Source organism: Camelus bactrianus, chromosome 10, assembly GCF_048773025.1.
Source record: "Camelus bactrianus isolate YW-2024 breed Bactrian camel chromosome 10, ASM4877302v1, whole genome shotgun sequence".
Lineage (NCBI taxonomy): Eukaryota > Metazoa > Chordata > Mammalia > Artiodactyla > Camelidae > Camelus > Camelus bactrianus.
The window spans coordinates 4,394,959-4,409,739 of NC_133548.1; the positions used below are offsets into that span (position 1 = coordinate 4,394,959).

The 14,781-nt window shown below is 49.9% G+C and overlaps 1 protein-coding gene and 1 non-coding gene across 7 annotated transcripts in view; one reads left to right on the forward strand and one right to left on the reverse strand.

The window, feature by feature from the left end:
* CPT1A (carnitine palmitoyltransferase 1A) overlaps positions 1–14,781 on the forward strand; it is a 50,199-nt gene that overhangs the window by 25,323 nt on the left and 10,095 nt on the right. For all 6 annotated transcript variants that reach the window (XM_074371584.1, XM_045517951.2, XM_045517950.2 and 3 more), the window contains 7 exons: positions 72–179; positions 1,250–1,337; positions 2,044–2,239; positions 4,553–4,741; positions 5,688–5,793; positions 10,422–10,538; positions 12,031–12,195. In XM_074371584.1, coding sequence (XP_074227685.1) covers positions 72–179; positions 1,250–1,337; positions 2,044–2,239; positions 4,553–4,741; positions 5,688–5,793; positions 10,422–10,538; positions 12,031–12,195 — 969 coding nt within the window. The remainder of the gene's footprint in view (positions 1–71; positions 180–1,249; positions 1,338–2,043; positions 2,240–4,552; positions 4,742–5,687; positions 5,794–10,421; positions 10,539–12,030; positions 12,196–14,781) is intronic.
* LOC123617355 (small nucleolar RNA SNORA20) lies at positions 2,758–2,883 on the reverse strand. Its single transcript, XR_006725501.1, has one exon. It is a non-coding gene; the product is annotated as a small nucleolar RNA SNORA20 (small nucleolar RNA).

Genomic DNA, 14,781 nt, shown 5'->3' on the forward strand with positions numbered 1-14,781 from the left:
AATTTTGTGCTGACGGTAGCTTGTTCCTTCCTGTGAACATCTCCCTGCTGTCCTGTGTTTTCCCGCGTCAGGATCTGCTGTACGTCTTACCCACGCACATCCAGGCGGCGAGAGCGGGCAACGGTATCCACGCCATCCTGCTTTACAGACGCAAACTGGACCGGGAGGAAATCAAACCAGTAAGCAAACCAACTGCTTCTTAAAAAATTCTTTTAAAACAGCTTTATTGAGGGATAATGGATGCGCTGCACACGTTTGAGGTGTACAGTCTAAGTTCTGACATGCTGATTTGTGTCTGTATTTGTGAAGTCATCACCACAATGGAGATCGTGGACCATCCCCAAAGTTCTCTTTTTTTATTTTTTAAAATTAAAAAAAATTTTTATGTTACTTTTTTTAATTGTTCCTTTTTTAACGGAGGTAGTGGGGATTGAACCCAGGACCTCGTGCATGCTAAGCACACACTCTACCCCTGAGCTATCCGCTCCCCGCTCCAGGAGTTCTCTTGTGTGACTTTGTGTCCCCTTCCGCCCTCACCATTGCCCACCAGGGAGACCCTGATCTGCTTCTGTCATTCCAGATTCATTTGCATTTTCCAAAGCTTGGAAATGAAATCTTAGCAGCATGCACTCTTTTTTTTTGGTCTAGCCTTTCACTCAGCATGATTATTTTGCTATTTATTTCTCCTTTGTATCCTAAATGGATATACATCTGATGTACCTTAGTTCCGTAATTTGTTCTTCAAAGAAATGCTCGTTTGTTTATGAAGGAAATAACATAGTTGTTGAACTACTCACAGGAAGGCATTTTTTAATTTTTAAAATTAAAAACTAATTAAAAAAAATTTTTTTTTGCAGGGGAAGTAACTAGGCTTACTTATTTATTTTATTTTATTGATGGAGGCACTGGGGATTGAACCCAGGACCTTGTGCATGCTAAGCACGCACTCTACTGCTGAGCTATACCCTCTCCCCTCAAGGAATTTTTTTCTTAACTACCCCTTTGGTTTAAGAGTCATTTATGACTTATTAGGGTGTGTTTTTTAGGGATAAGATGCAGGACATTGTGCCCTGGTCTGGTTTAGCAAACGCCAGTGAAGCATAGTGTCCCCGGGAACCACGGTTCTTTATAGAGTTTGGAAAAGATGCAGTCAAACCTGGCTGGGTGCACAGAAAACAAACCCAGCATTGAAATGTGTGAATGTTAATTTGCTCCTTAAATTTTCGTTTGAAACGTATTTCTATTGCAGATTTTTCTTCTGGGGTCTACAATTCCGCTCTGCTCTGCCCAGTGGGAGCGGATGTTCAATACGTCCCGGATCCCAGGAGAGGAAACAGGTGTGTGGATTCCTCAGGGCTCCTTCGGGAACTGGCATTTGTGATCCTCGCGCTCAGTGTGAGGAGATGCGGGCTGGCCTCTCCTGAGATTTCGGAGGTTTGAGACTCGTGACCCTTTCTTATGTTCCTTGCCTTCCTTAGGCCGGGATGGCTAACTTGCCTGCAGACCTCTGTTTCTCTTGGTTAAAGGCTGTCTGGCAGTTGAATGTTTTTCTCCAGGTCGGGTTAGGAATGTTCCTGTGTCTTCATCTGGGTCCCTCAGGGGCGTTTAGCTCTGGTTTATTTGAACACATGCTGGACTGTACTCAGGGAAACCAGATTTGTGGTCCAGCAGCCTGACCTGCCCCCTCGTCCCTGCACCCCAGTGTAGGGTGGCCACGTAATCAGTCCAGGTGTGGACACCCTCAGGAATGAGAGGGAGAGTCAACGGCTCCACCTGGGCCCATCCCAGGCCAGCCAGGGCTCAGGCTTAGGGAGGGTCCGGTCAGTTGCTCAAGGTGGCACGTCCCGGAGTGGCTCAGCATGCAGGCCTGTCTGATTGCTGAGCTGTCGGCCCTGGTGCCGGGCTGAGTCCCCTGAGGACTGTCGGGAAGTGAGGGGAGTGACTCGGGGAGGGGAATCGGTGCCGTCGAGAGGCTGGGGCTGGTTTTCTCGCCTCCTCTAACTTGGTGCCTCTGGATTCTGTGTCCACCCCGACCCGGCGCAGACACCATCCAGCACATGCGGGACAGCAAGCACATAGTCGTGTTCCACAGAGGGCGCTACTTCAAGGTCTGGCTCTACCACGACGGCAGGCTGTTGAAGCCCCGAGAAATCGAACAGCAGATGCAGAGGATTTTGGATGACCCGTCCGAGCCCCAGGCTGGGGAGGAGAAGCTGGCAGCCCTCACTGCGGGAGAGAGGTGTGCGCCCCTCCGTGACGTCCTTGTGTCCTGGGGGGGCTGTCGGGAGCTCATGGTACTCTCCTCACCGGGGTCCTGTCTGCCACCTGCAGTGGTGGCCGGGCTTTGTCCCTGGGGAGCAGGTCCCGCAGCCCCTCGGGTCTCCTTGGTATCTCTGGGCGACAGGATCCCAGGCGCACAACGGAGGGAAGGAGGTAGGCTTTTTCACGGGGCTGCAGTGTATTTGACTGAGGAAACAGACAAGGGTTTTTTTTTTATTGTTTTATTAAAAAAATAGGGAAACTCTTAGGGGTGAGGGTATATCTCAGTGGTAGAGCACGTGCTTAGCATGCGTGAGGTCCTGAGTTCCATCTCAACACCTCCATTTAAAAAAATTAAATAAATAAAGAGGCCTAATTACCTCTCCCACTAGAAAAAGGAAAAAAAAATTAAAATAGTGAAACTCTTAAATCCATATGGAAATTCACTGTAAGTCCATTGATTAAAGCCTGCTCACACAGGGCATTTAGACGTGAACACAGTGTCTAGACCACGAAGAAGAGATGAAATGTACCCCACCCCAGCTTGCAGCGGCCCCACCTCGTTTTATCCCGGGCATATAACTGCTCACGTCATCCAGACTCTAGCAGCAAATGAATGGGAAGGGGAAGCAGACGCCATTACCCCAAGGCCTCTGTGTTGGGGTGACTTCCTGCCTTGTCTGAAGCTCAAGGACCTGGCCTGCACAGCCTGCGCTCTGATGCACTTGGGGCTGGACGAGACTTTGTTTTGGGTGGGGAGGGGCCCTGTGCACTGCAGGGTGATGAGCGGTGTCTCTGGCCGCTCCCACTGGAGCGTCACAAGGGAATCTGTCTTCAGTTTGGCCCAGGGTCTCTGGGGCCCTGGTTGAGGACCCCTGAGGTCAGCAGCATGGCTGCTGTCGTAAGTGAGGTGGTGAGTGAGTGGTCTGCAGAGAAGAGGAGAATGCCTGGGCCAGGGCACGCAGAGGGCGGCCATGAGCCAGGTGGACCCAGGGGTGGCGGATGCCAGGGAACAGTTGCTGGAAACTGTGGAGTGGGCCAGGGCTGGATCCGACTGCCCGTGTGCCCGATGGCATTTGGGCTTGATTCTGTGACCCAGTGCTGTTAAAGGACCACTTTAGGCTGGGGTGACCTGAGGAGTCTTACGAGCTTATTCTGGTCTGGGGCCTCCTGGAGGCAGGAGTCCTCCTTGCTTGAGGACCGGAAATGGGCAGGGTGAGCTGGAGGGGAGGCTCAGACCAGAGTATCTGGCCATCACTTGGGGGCATGGATGCAGCTGGAACAGAGGTGGAGAGTGTCCTGGGGACTGAGCCCCAGGTCCCGAGTGCTGATGGAGTGTCATCTGTCACACTCAGTGAGCGCCCACCCCTCAAGCTCCCACACCTCACCTGCCTGAGTGCCGAGCGCACGCCAGCCGTCCTTGTGGTCACCATTGTCCCCGGGAACCCAGGAAATGTTGGGCTGAGGGGACCCATTGTGTTGTTGGGCTTTCTGGCACCACAGGTGGTGTCGGCTGAGCCCTTGCAGGGAGAAGAGGGCGGGAGACAGGCCAGATGACCCTGATCTGGAGGGTGGGCAGCAGTCTGAGTGTGGGGCCCAGGAGCAATCTGGGGAAGCCACTCAGGGGCGACTCTCAAGAAGTGGGTGTCACGTCAGCTCCGCATGTCCCATGTGGGGCAGGACGGAAAAGAATCCCTTGAATTTGGCTCCCGAGGGTGCCCCTCATTGCGGGGATGTCATGTAGTCATTTGTAGTGTGGACATGTGGACTCGGGGTCGGCTGTCCTGGGTTTGGCTCCCTCCCTGCCGCAGAGCTCCTGTCCGGCCTCAGTGTCCTCACCCGAAAGATGAGAACGGTGGCGCTGAGATTTGTGAGCTCATCCTGGCATGAGGGATGTGCTCTTGTCACTCGCTGTGACCGTCACTGCCAGAGCTTACGTAGGGTGGTCCTGTGGAGGGGCTCTGGGAGCCGGGGTGGGAGGGTTGGGGGAGGCGCTGCCTGCGGGTCTGCTGCCTGGACAGCCGAGCTCGGGCCCGGCAGCATTCTTGTTCAAGTGGCGTCTGTGGGCTGAAGTTCCGTGCCGTGTCTGTGATGCCCTGGGTCGGGTACCAGGAGGAGGTGAGGCCCCAGCCCGCAGAGCAGGGCAGGCAGGTGGACGGACGTCTATAAAGGGAGAAAGTCACAAACATGTAGTTTTCCTTCAGCTCCTAAAAACATTGTCATTTCAAACATCCCATGTATGGAGATGTCACCAAACTGCGACAGGTTGAATTGTATTTAATCCTCACTGCAGAGTACCCTGGGCCAGGTGTCGCCAAGCCTATTTTGGACAGGGCAAAAATAAGCAGTCCCTTGATGCCGTGGAGAAAGCAGCATTCTTCGTGACGTTGGACGAAACCGAACAAGGATACAGGAAGGAAGACGTGGAGACGTCGATGGACAGCTACGCCAAGTCTCTGCTGCACGGCAGGTGTTTCGACAGGTAGTCACTTACCTTCTGGAAGACAGTGGTCTGCCTGTGAACGTGGGGGAAATGTTGCTGATACCCAGTCTCAAGTATCTAGGCTTGTAAGGAATAAGACTAGCGTGAAAATGTTAACTTGTGATTCTCTTCTTACCACCCAAACTGTCTCACACACACACATGCACACGCCTCCCACAGCACATTTGAGATTCTCCCCTTCTCTGTGCACGACCACCTCCGTTCGGAGATGCTAGGGAGGCATGGCTACTGGTTACCTGGAACCAGGGGAGAGAAGGTGGTGCACAGGGCCTGACCTGGATGTCAGTTCTGATCACGTGGCTGCAGTGAGGCTGTTCCACCTCCTGGAGCCACTTTTTCCTTGCGTGTGAAGTGAGGTCCTCCCTGCCCATCAGGTTGTGGGCAAGGACTGGCTGAGGTGGGGGCGGGGGTGTGTGGCATGGACAGCCAGTATCCGCAGGTTCTGCACCTGTGGATTCAGCCAACTGCGCATTGTGGACTGTGTGTAAGAGCCACGATTGGTTGTGGAACCTGCAGGCACGGAGGGCCATCTGAGGTGTGAGCATCCTCAGAGTTTGGTATTAGCAGCAGGTTCTGGAACCCACCCACTGAGATACTGGGGGACGACCATGCAGCCACCCCCTCACCCCCCACCCCCGGTCTCTCCGCGGTTGTCTTGTGCATCCTTTTTTGTTACGATACACTGTTCTCCTTCTGGTCTCCGGTACCTAAACACATACTTCTGTGTCGGGAACAGAGGAGAAGCGAATGACTCAGAGCCCCATGTGCACTTTTACTGTCCCCTGCGGAGAGTTGTGAACGTCTGTGAGCCATTTGAGGGGAGGGTGCAGAGTCAGTGGGCCCTACCGGAAGAAAACACACATCGTTGGGTTTAGTTCTGTCTTTGTGAACGTTTAAGTTCCATAGGTGTCTCCGTTTCCCGTAGGTGGTTTGATAAGTCGTTCACGTTTGTCGTCTTCAAAAACGGGAAGATGGGCATGAACGCAGAGCACTCCTGGGCCGACGCCCCCATCGCCGGCCACCTTTGGGAGGTGAGTTTTTTGTAGGTTGAATTTGAGTGAAAATTGCTGTTGGAAAGCCAAACCCCAGACAATTTAGTTTCGTGGTGTATCCAGACAGAAAGCAGTTTTAGCGGGTGTCAGTGCTGCATAGAAAGTTCAATGAGTCACCCAAGGTATTCCTGTCTTCATCCCCCGTGGCTGAGGTTCCTTAAATGGAAACACATCGAATGTCATGTCCTGAGCGGAAATAATGAGATGGCCTTGGCTTTAACGCCAAGACTCCAGGCCGGAACTGAAGTTCAGGTACCATGAGACATCACCCCTTCTTGGCTCTAGACTTCCCTGTCTGCCAAATAAAAGCAAGTGTATTAAAATCTTTGTTTATAAAAATGCAACGTGCCTTTTACCATATCTTTTAATTTTTAGAATTACTAAGTTTTTGAGAAACTACCAAATCTCTATCATCCTCTCCCTCCACCTGTATTTTAAAAACACAGTGCAGATTGGTCCTGCCACCTTTTAAAATGTTTTTAAGATTCATTTCTCTTTGAGCTGTTTGAACTGTGTCACATTTGGCATGAACAGCTGAATGAAGGTTTTATTTTCTTAACTCACCTGTGAGGTTCTTGTTGAAGGAAACTGCTGAACTCAAGGCATATCAACAGTGGATCTGACAGACAGTGAAAGACATATTATATGCTATCACTTGTAAGTGGAATCTTAAAAAAATGACACAAAGGAACTTATTTACAAAACAGAAACAGACTCACAGACATAGAAAACAAACTTACAGTTACCAAAAGGGAAAGGGGGGGTTATGAATTAGGAATATGGGATTAACAGATGCAAACTACTATACATAAAATAAGCTACAAGGATTTACTGTACAGCACAGGAAACTATATTCAATATCTTGCAATAACCTGTAATCTGAAAAAAATGTATAACTGAATCATTTTGCTATACACCTGAAACTGACACAACATACTTCACACAAAAAAACCCTAAAAACCCAAAACAAAACAGTGGACTTGACCCAGAAATTGTGTCATCCTGTGTTCATGAGACTTGAGGTAACTTTGTTTAAAGCAACACCGCCCTTGAGAGTCAAACGGAACACGTAGTTTTGCTGCTGCTCTAATAAATGGAGGGGAACAAAATGTACCCCCCATCCCTGCCCACGAGGGAGACACACCCCTGTGACGGCAGGCTGGTCGCCTCACCGTCCTGCACAGGGTGTGGAGCCCGGGGCGTGTCCCTGAGATCACATCTCGTGGTGAACTTGTGAGGAGACCACAGGGGTGTTCTGTCACCCCGTCTCCGCTTCTCTTGACCTCCGTGCCTCTGGTTAGGGTCTTGGCAAAATTCAACCTGCCGTTCCTTCAACCAAGGGAGGTTTTTTTAATAATGTGGGGATAAAGGGTAAAAAAGAAAAAAAAAATTACTCCAGTCTGTAAGACAGCGGTGTGGTCCTGAGACATCACTACATGATGGAAAGGTACCAAAAAGGCTCTCCACTTAGCGCCGTCTTTGCTGGTGCCGACAAAGGCCTCAGCGGAGCCTTTCAGCTGAAAATCCAGCAAAGATCAAACCCCTTCGGCACCGCTGGACGCAGCAACAAGACACTTTAAACCTCTCTGCAGAGCATAGTGGTCCAGGCCTGTTACACCCTGTTCCAAGGACTCTCCCAGTATTGAGTGCATATGAGCTGTTCTTTGGAGAAAGACTGAATCATAGGCAGTCCGGACTCCAGAGGGTAAAGTTACGCAGTAGTGAAATCTGTGGGATATTGACAAGGTCAGGCGTGTTTTCCTCAGTACTCTGGGGAAGATAAGGGTAAAAGGGTTTAGTATTAGACCAGGGTGACCAGCTGGAAGTGGGGTGTTCAACTATTAACTGCCCACTTGACGGAATGGCCGATGACTGCAGGGGTGGGACAGGAGCCCAGATGCTCCCCCACATGGATGGGAACTGACCCAGTCTTGTCATAGAGGCCCATGCAAGGGCTGGTTAAGGGGCCGGTATGGGGACACCAGGCTAGTTAAAAACAAATCTGGTCCAGGTTGAATCCTGTTGGCATTCAGTGCACTTCTGATTAATTGTATTGGACTCTGGGGGATCTGATGCAGAGCAGACACAAATAAGCTGGCATCTTCACTTGCTCAGGTCTGCAGGATGCTGAACACACATGCACGTGGGCCCCTCCACACTGCCCTGTCCTGGAGCCCCTGACCCCTCACCATCTGACAATATCACCATCTGACCTTGGATTTTTTTTTCCTGCCTTCCCTCACTGGCATGTAAGCTCCCTGAGTGCAGGGATTCCTTTTTAAAAATCTGTTTATTGGTGGAAAGGGTACAGCTCAAATGGTGGAGCACATGCTTAGCATGCACGAGGTCCTAGGTTTAATCTCCAGTACCCCCTCTAAAAATAAATACATAAACCTAATCCCCCCCCAACAAAAAGTAAAATAAAATTAAAAAAAAAATAAATCCTACCTCTAATAAATAAAAAATTTGCTTGTTACTTTGAGGTGAAATTCACATACCATAAAATTCACCCTCTTAAAAGTGTAATCAGTGTTTTTTGTGTATTTACAAGGTGTTGTTTAACCATCACCACTCTCTAATTCCAGGACATTTTCATCACCTTCAAAACACACTCCCCACCCCTGTCTTGCCCCAGCCCCTGGTAACTACTGATCTCCTTTCTGTCTCTGTCAGTTTGCCTGTTCTGGCCATTCACAGACATGGAATCATACAGTGCATGGTCTTGTGTGTCTGGCTAATGTTTTCAAGGTTCATCTGTGTTGTGCTGTTATTGGTACTTCACTCCTTTTTAGGGCTGAGTACTATGCCTTTGTATGATTAGACCACATACTGTTTTTCTGTTCATCACTAGATGGACATGTGTATTTTTTCCACTTTTTAGCTACTGTAAATAATGCTTCTGTGAACGTTAGTGTACAAGTTTTTGTTGTTGCTCTTGGGGGGGAGGTAATTAGGTTTATTTATTTATTTATTTTCTTAATGGAGGTGCTGGGGATTGAGCTCAGGACCTTGTGCATGCTAGGCATGTGCTCTACCACTGAGCTATACCTTCCCTCCATGTTTTTTTTAATTGAAGCATAGTCAGTTTACAATGTATCAATTTTTGGTGTACAGCATAGTGATTCAGTTATCCATACATATATACTTCTTTTTATGTTTTTTTCATTATAGGCTATTACTAGGTACTGAATATAGTTCCCTGTGCTGTACTGTAGGACCTTGTTTATCTATTGTATATGTATAGTTGTGTGTATGTTAATCTCAAATGCCTAATTTATCCCTCCCCCTCCCCCTTTCCCCTTTGGTAACCATAGTGTTTTTTCTATGTCTGTGACTGTTTCTGTTTTGTAAATAAATTCATTTGTGGGTTGTTTTTTTTTTTAAGATTCCACATATAAGTGATAAATGCTGGAGAGGATGTGGAGAAAAGGGAACCCTCTTACACTGTTGGTGGGAATGTAGTTTGGTGCAGCCTTTATGGAAAACAGTATGGAGATTCCTTTAAAAACCTAGAAATAGACTTACCCTATGATCCAGCAATCCCACTCTTGAGCATGTATCTGGAGAAAACTTTATTTCAAAAAGACATCTGCACCCCAGTGTTCATAGCAGCACTATTTACAATAGCCAAGACATGGAAACAACCATCAACAGGTGACTGGATAAAGAAGATGTGGTATATTTACACAGTGTCTAAGTTTTTTTTTTTAAGTGTGGTTCACTTTTTGAAAATTTTTTTAAAAATTAAAAAAAATTTTTTTGGCAGGGAGGTAATTAGATCTTCTTACTCATTGATTGACTTTTAGAGGCAGTACTGGGGATTGAACTCAGGACCTCGTGCACGCTAAGCATGCGCTCTACCACTTGAGCTGTACCCTCCTCGCAGTGTGCAGCGTTTATGTGAACATGGGTTTTCATTTCTTTTGAGTACGTACCCTGGAGCAGAATCGCTAGGCCACGTGGCCACATGTAACCTTTTGTAGAAAGGCAGAAATTCTTGTCTGTTTTGTTCGCTGTCCTGTCGCTGGTGCTCAGAAGCATTGCTGGCCCATAGGAGGTGCTCAGTCAATACTGTTGAATAAATTGGCTTAGGTTCACCTGCCAGCAAAGAGAGGACTTCTGCACCTGTGCCCAGGTCCTGGCTCACCAGAGTGTGAACTCAGACACACTCTTCCCCTCCCCGAGGCCGTTTCCTATGAGCGGGAATAAAATAGTTAGCACCTCGTCCGCTGGATGTAATACCCCCAGGCTAGTGCCCAGAGGGCACGAGCTCGTAGGCGGGACCTGGAAGGAGGCTCCGTGCGCAGCGGACACCCTGCTTGAATCTGGGCCGTGCTCCTCACCCATCTGAAAGCTGTTGAGCCCCTTCAGGTCCGTTTTTCTCTCCCCTGAAATGGTGATGAGAACTGTCCCGTTAGGTGGCCGTGCAGAGGGTGTGAATGCGCAGCAGCCTGCAGGCACGTACCGGACGTCAGCGTTAAGTCTTAGTGACACCTCTAGAGAGAGCACAAGGGTTTGTCCACTTTGGGAGGTCAGGTACGTTGTATGTGACGCTATAAACTGTAGTGACCTCTGGCGTGACGTGTACATCGTTTTCTCTCCGACAGTATGTCATGGCCACTGACAGCTTCCAGCTGGGCTACACGGAGGACGGACACTGTAAAGGGGACACCAACCCAAACATTCCATACCCCACTCGGCTGCAGTGGGACATCCCGGAGGAGGTACGTCCGGGTTACCAGGCAGCTGCCCGTTACCTTGGGTGGGCAGTGAGTTGAAAGGCTCACAGTCGAATTGTCCGGCTGCCCTTCCCGAGTGCTCCGCGAGCTCCTCGGAAGGCCGTGGAGACAGAGCTTTGTCCGCCCAGGGAGCTCCTCCTGGAGTCGCGGGGCCACTATGGTTTCTGTTGCTTAGAAGCCTTGGTAAATATTTCTTCTTCCATGTAAAGCTTCTGGCTAAGATTGTCAGTGAGAGTCCCAGCTCACACTTAGCTAGACATGCCAGCGAAAAAAGTGAGACGCAAGAGCTTTTCCTTTGGAGCCGAAATACTCTGAATCACTGATCTGTAGCCTTTGTCCCTCTGAAGTGTTCTCCAATGCGGGTCACTGGGAGCCCTTTCAGGACGAGATTTTAGGGCTGGAAATACCAAATCTTAGCGTATCTAATCCAAGCAGGACCTCCTGGGACCTGAGAAGTCATTTTCGATGTAGAAAATATCAGATCTAGTGCAGCAGTCTCCTGCCTGCGTTTTTTGCATCCACCCTGCATGCCCGGGGCTGGTGTGTGTCCCTCAGAGAGGTGTAACCTTGTGCTAAAGTGTGTGGCTTAGGGTCCTTGTAGCTGACCAAGTCACCTACCATTTGTTAAAAATAATTTAATGGCTTTTATTTCTTAGAGCAGTTCTGGGTTCACAGCAGCACTGAGTGGAAGGGACAGGGGCTTCCTGTGTCCTCCCTGCTGCCATGCACGCACAGCCTCTCCCACTGCCCCACCAGTTGGTGCATTCGTTACCGTCGACAGAGCTCACCGACAGGTCATCGTCACCAAGGCCCATGGCCCATAGGAGGGTCCACTCCTGGGGTTGTGCGCTCTGTGCTGTGGACAAACGTCTGAGGACGTCACAGCGTCCCGCGGCGCGCTCCCTGTGCCGGGGGCGCCATCCCGGCCACCTCTGGTCTTCTCACCGGCTGCGTCATGCTGCCGCTCCCCGCCGCCGCGGAGCTGGGCCCGTGCAGAACGCAGGCGTCTCGGGCTGGCTTCTTTCACCTAGAGATGTGCGTGTGACATGGCTGCGTGGCTGGGGGCTCGCTTCCCTTGTGTGCTTGTACCGCGGTCCGTGTCCTTTTTAACGCTGGTCCCTTGACGGGCAGCACGTCAGGACAGTGAATCTCACAAAACAAAACCCATGACTGTTTGAAATGGCCTTGGGGGCCCATGGGAGACCAGGAAGCCCCAGTCTCCTCCATGCGTCCCTCCTGGTCCTGTTCCGCCCTCTTCAAGGGAGTGGGGACCTGGGGGAGGGGAGACACATAGCTAACTTACTGCGGCTCTTAGATTCGAAAGATCAGGGGGAAAAAAAACCAAGAAGAGAGCGTGATGTGTGTGTATCTGAGCAGCACCCCTGCTGGCCGCGCAGGAAGCCAGCTGCCACTTTCTTCAGGGCATGTGTCAGGACTTTCCCTCCCGTTCAGTAAACCTTCTCTCCTCTTCCTCAAGTGCCAGGAGGTTGTAGAGATGTCCCTGAGCACCGCGACCCGCCTGGCCAACGACGTGGACTTCCATTCTTTTCCGTTCACCACCTTTGGTAAAGGGCTGATCAAGAAGTGCCGGACCAGCCCGGACGGCTTCGTGCAGCTCGCCCTGCAGTTGGCCCACTACAAGGTGAGGCCGCCAGCCGGGGCTTCCATCCTGAGCCCCGTGGGGTCCCTCCACGCGGGCCCAAGGCCGTTTGCCCGACAGGTAGGGAAGGCCGGAGACCGTCCCGGGAGTGGACACCGCCTCCTCGTGTCCCCGTGTGCGGTGCTCCTGCCACAGCCGGGAGGGGCCGCGCATCCGGCAGAACCCCTCGGGCAGCAGCCGTTTCCTGTATTACGCAGGATGGGGGAGTGTGGGGGGTGGACACCAAGGGAGATCTGTCTGCTCTGCGCAAGGGAATTAAACCTTTAAGCTACCGATCCTGGGGTTTGGTAACGCGGAAATACTTAGGGCACATGACTGGGTGTCTCTGACCTTTCACATCCTCTCCCATAAAATGGGACATGCCTGCCCCCTGGGAGGTGCTCTGGGACGCAGAGGGTCCCTAGATGTGCAAAAGCCTGGGATATTTCAACCACCTCTCTCGGCAAATTTTGGCTTGCACTCAACGGCCCCATTGGAGGCGCAGCCTAGGCCTCTAGGAGGACCTCAGTGGGACTTTTTTTTTCATTGGATGGAACATTCCACCCTAAGAGGGCACTCCTGGTTCCAGGGGCAGCAGAAGTCCTGTGGCATTGGCTCAAGACATGCCCTGTTTTTAACGGAGTACTTCTATTTTAAACCTTGAGTGCTGTGCACAGACATAACGTGCAGTCCTGGGTAACAGTTCTGCGTTTTTTTGAGTTTTGCTTCAGATCCGACTTTGGTCTGAGTGCTTTGCACATATCACTCTCGCAGTCCCCTCACCAGGGAGGCACTGTTATTGGCCCATTTTACAAATGAGAAAACCGAGGTCCAGAGCAGCAAAGTGATCCACCAAGGTGACACTAATGTAGGTGGCAGGGATGGATGGATCCAGGTGGCGGCACCGGAGTCTGTACCTGCAGGTTCGACCCCTCTGTAACTCAAGCAGGGAAAATAAACAGATGCATAACAGTAAAAGGGGCAGCGTTAGTATCAGATAAGCAACAACTGATGGGTCAAAACTGTACTTAAAATCGACTGTGATGCAGTTCTCCATAAAGATGATCACGATCACGATGCTTTCTTTTCCCAAGTCACACAGTCCCTGAGATGCATGAACCAGAAGCAGTTAGACAGAAGCAGGGTCACTGCAGGAGACGTGGACTTTGTCTGGCAGATCAAGCGGCTAAAAGCTCTAACAAGACTGAGATGCTGGATCTTAGAATTCATTATCTTCATCTTTAAAGTTGATAAGCAAACTGCACATAAATATAAGAGCTGTAAAAAGGTGGTGAAACTTCAGATCAGGGAAGATTTTAATAAGAGAACACCAAGTTGCATAGAAACACACTTGACAATCTTGATGAAAGGATGATTTTCTGCAGCAGCACAAATGAGTAAAGCCAGCCACAGACAAGGCAGACAGCCTGAGAAGGTCTTTGTGTGAGTGACAGTGGGAGGTTGTCGGAGAGCCGCCCGCCACCAGGAACTGTCTCAAGGCAGCTTTGTGGCTTTGATAAGCAGGTGGCTCCAGAGACTTCAGGAAGGAAGGAAGCTGCCCAATGGCTTCCCAGAACCAGTGTCACTCTGGTTAAGACAGCAGAAAAGCTTTTCTGATGAGGAAGCATGCACAGCAGGGAGACCTCATGCTGAATCACCCAGAGACCAGGCTCTTCCTGGTACAGCAGTGATTTCCAAGTAGGAGACACAGTTGGAAAATGTGCTGTGAATTAGAAGCAAAAACCTAGGCTCCCCAGGCCTCTGTATATAAGCCAGACAGGATCTTTGGGCAGGAAGGGATGGACACCCTTGGAAAGGAGGGAAGGCCATGATTTTGGAGGTGAGTGTTCCCAGTTCACACGTTCAGTATGAACACAGTCAGAAGTCTGAAGATGATTTTAGCAGCTTGACCAATGGATCTCCAAGTTCATATGACAGGCTCATATTTGAGGATAACCAGTAATATTCTGAGAAAGAAAAAGCAATAGAGTGGAGATGGGGCAGGGGGAGGTGGAGCCCTGCTCTCTCAAAAGCCTAAAATATAGAAATTAGAAGCTAATAGTAATTAACATGGTGTGGTTGGGGTGCCCGAATGGTTCCATGAGACTGTATAACAGTTAAGCTAACATTGGCGGGAAGGGGCGACTTGATTAGTCAATGGAGTGGGAAAAACTGGCTAAATGGTTCCATTTGGGAAAAATAGCCCAATAGAAACATGGAGTCAGAGCAGAGTTTGGTGGTTCAGAAGAGAAGAAAAATACAAAGGCTCATGGAAGGTACGTGGAGAATTTAGTAAGTGCAATTTAAATAAGATCTGAATTTTTGCCTCTGCATTTTGCAGAGAGCTTGCTGTGCTTGTAAGGGTGGCTGAGAAAGGGGTGTCCTTCCTCAGCAGCTGGGAGTAGTGATCTGTGCAGCGCACACAGCCGGAAGCACGACATGGGAAAGTACTTCTGTTTCCCGGGCTAGTTCTGCTTTGAAAATTGTACCCATAAAGAAGGGACAGGTTCGCAAAGATGAGTTTGCCCCTCTGTAAAAATTTGAAGCAATCTTAAAAAGTTCTCAATATGAAATTTGTTAAATTATGAT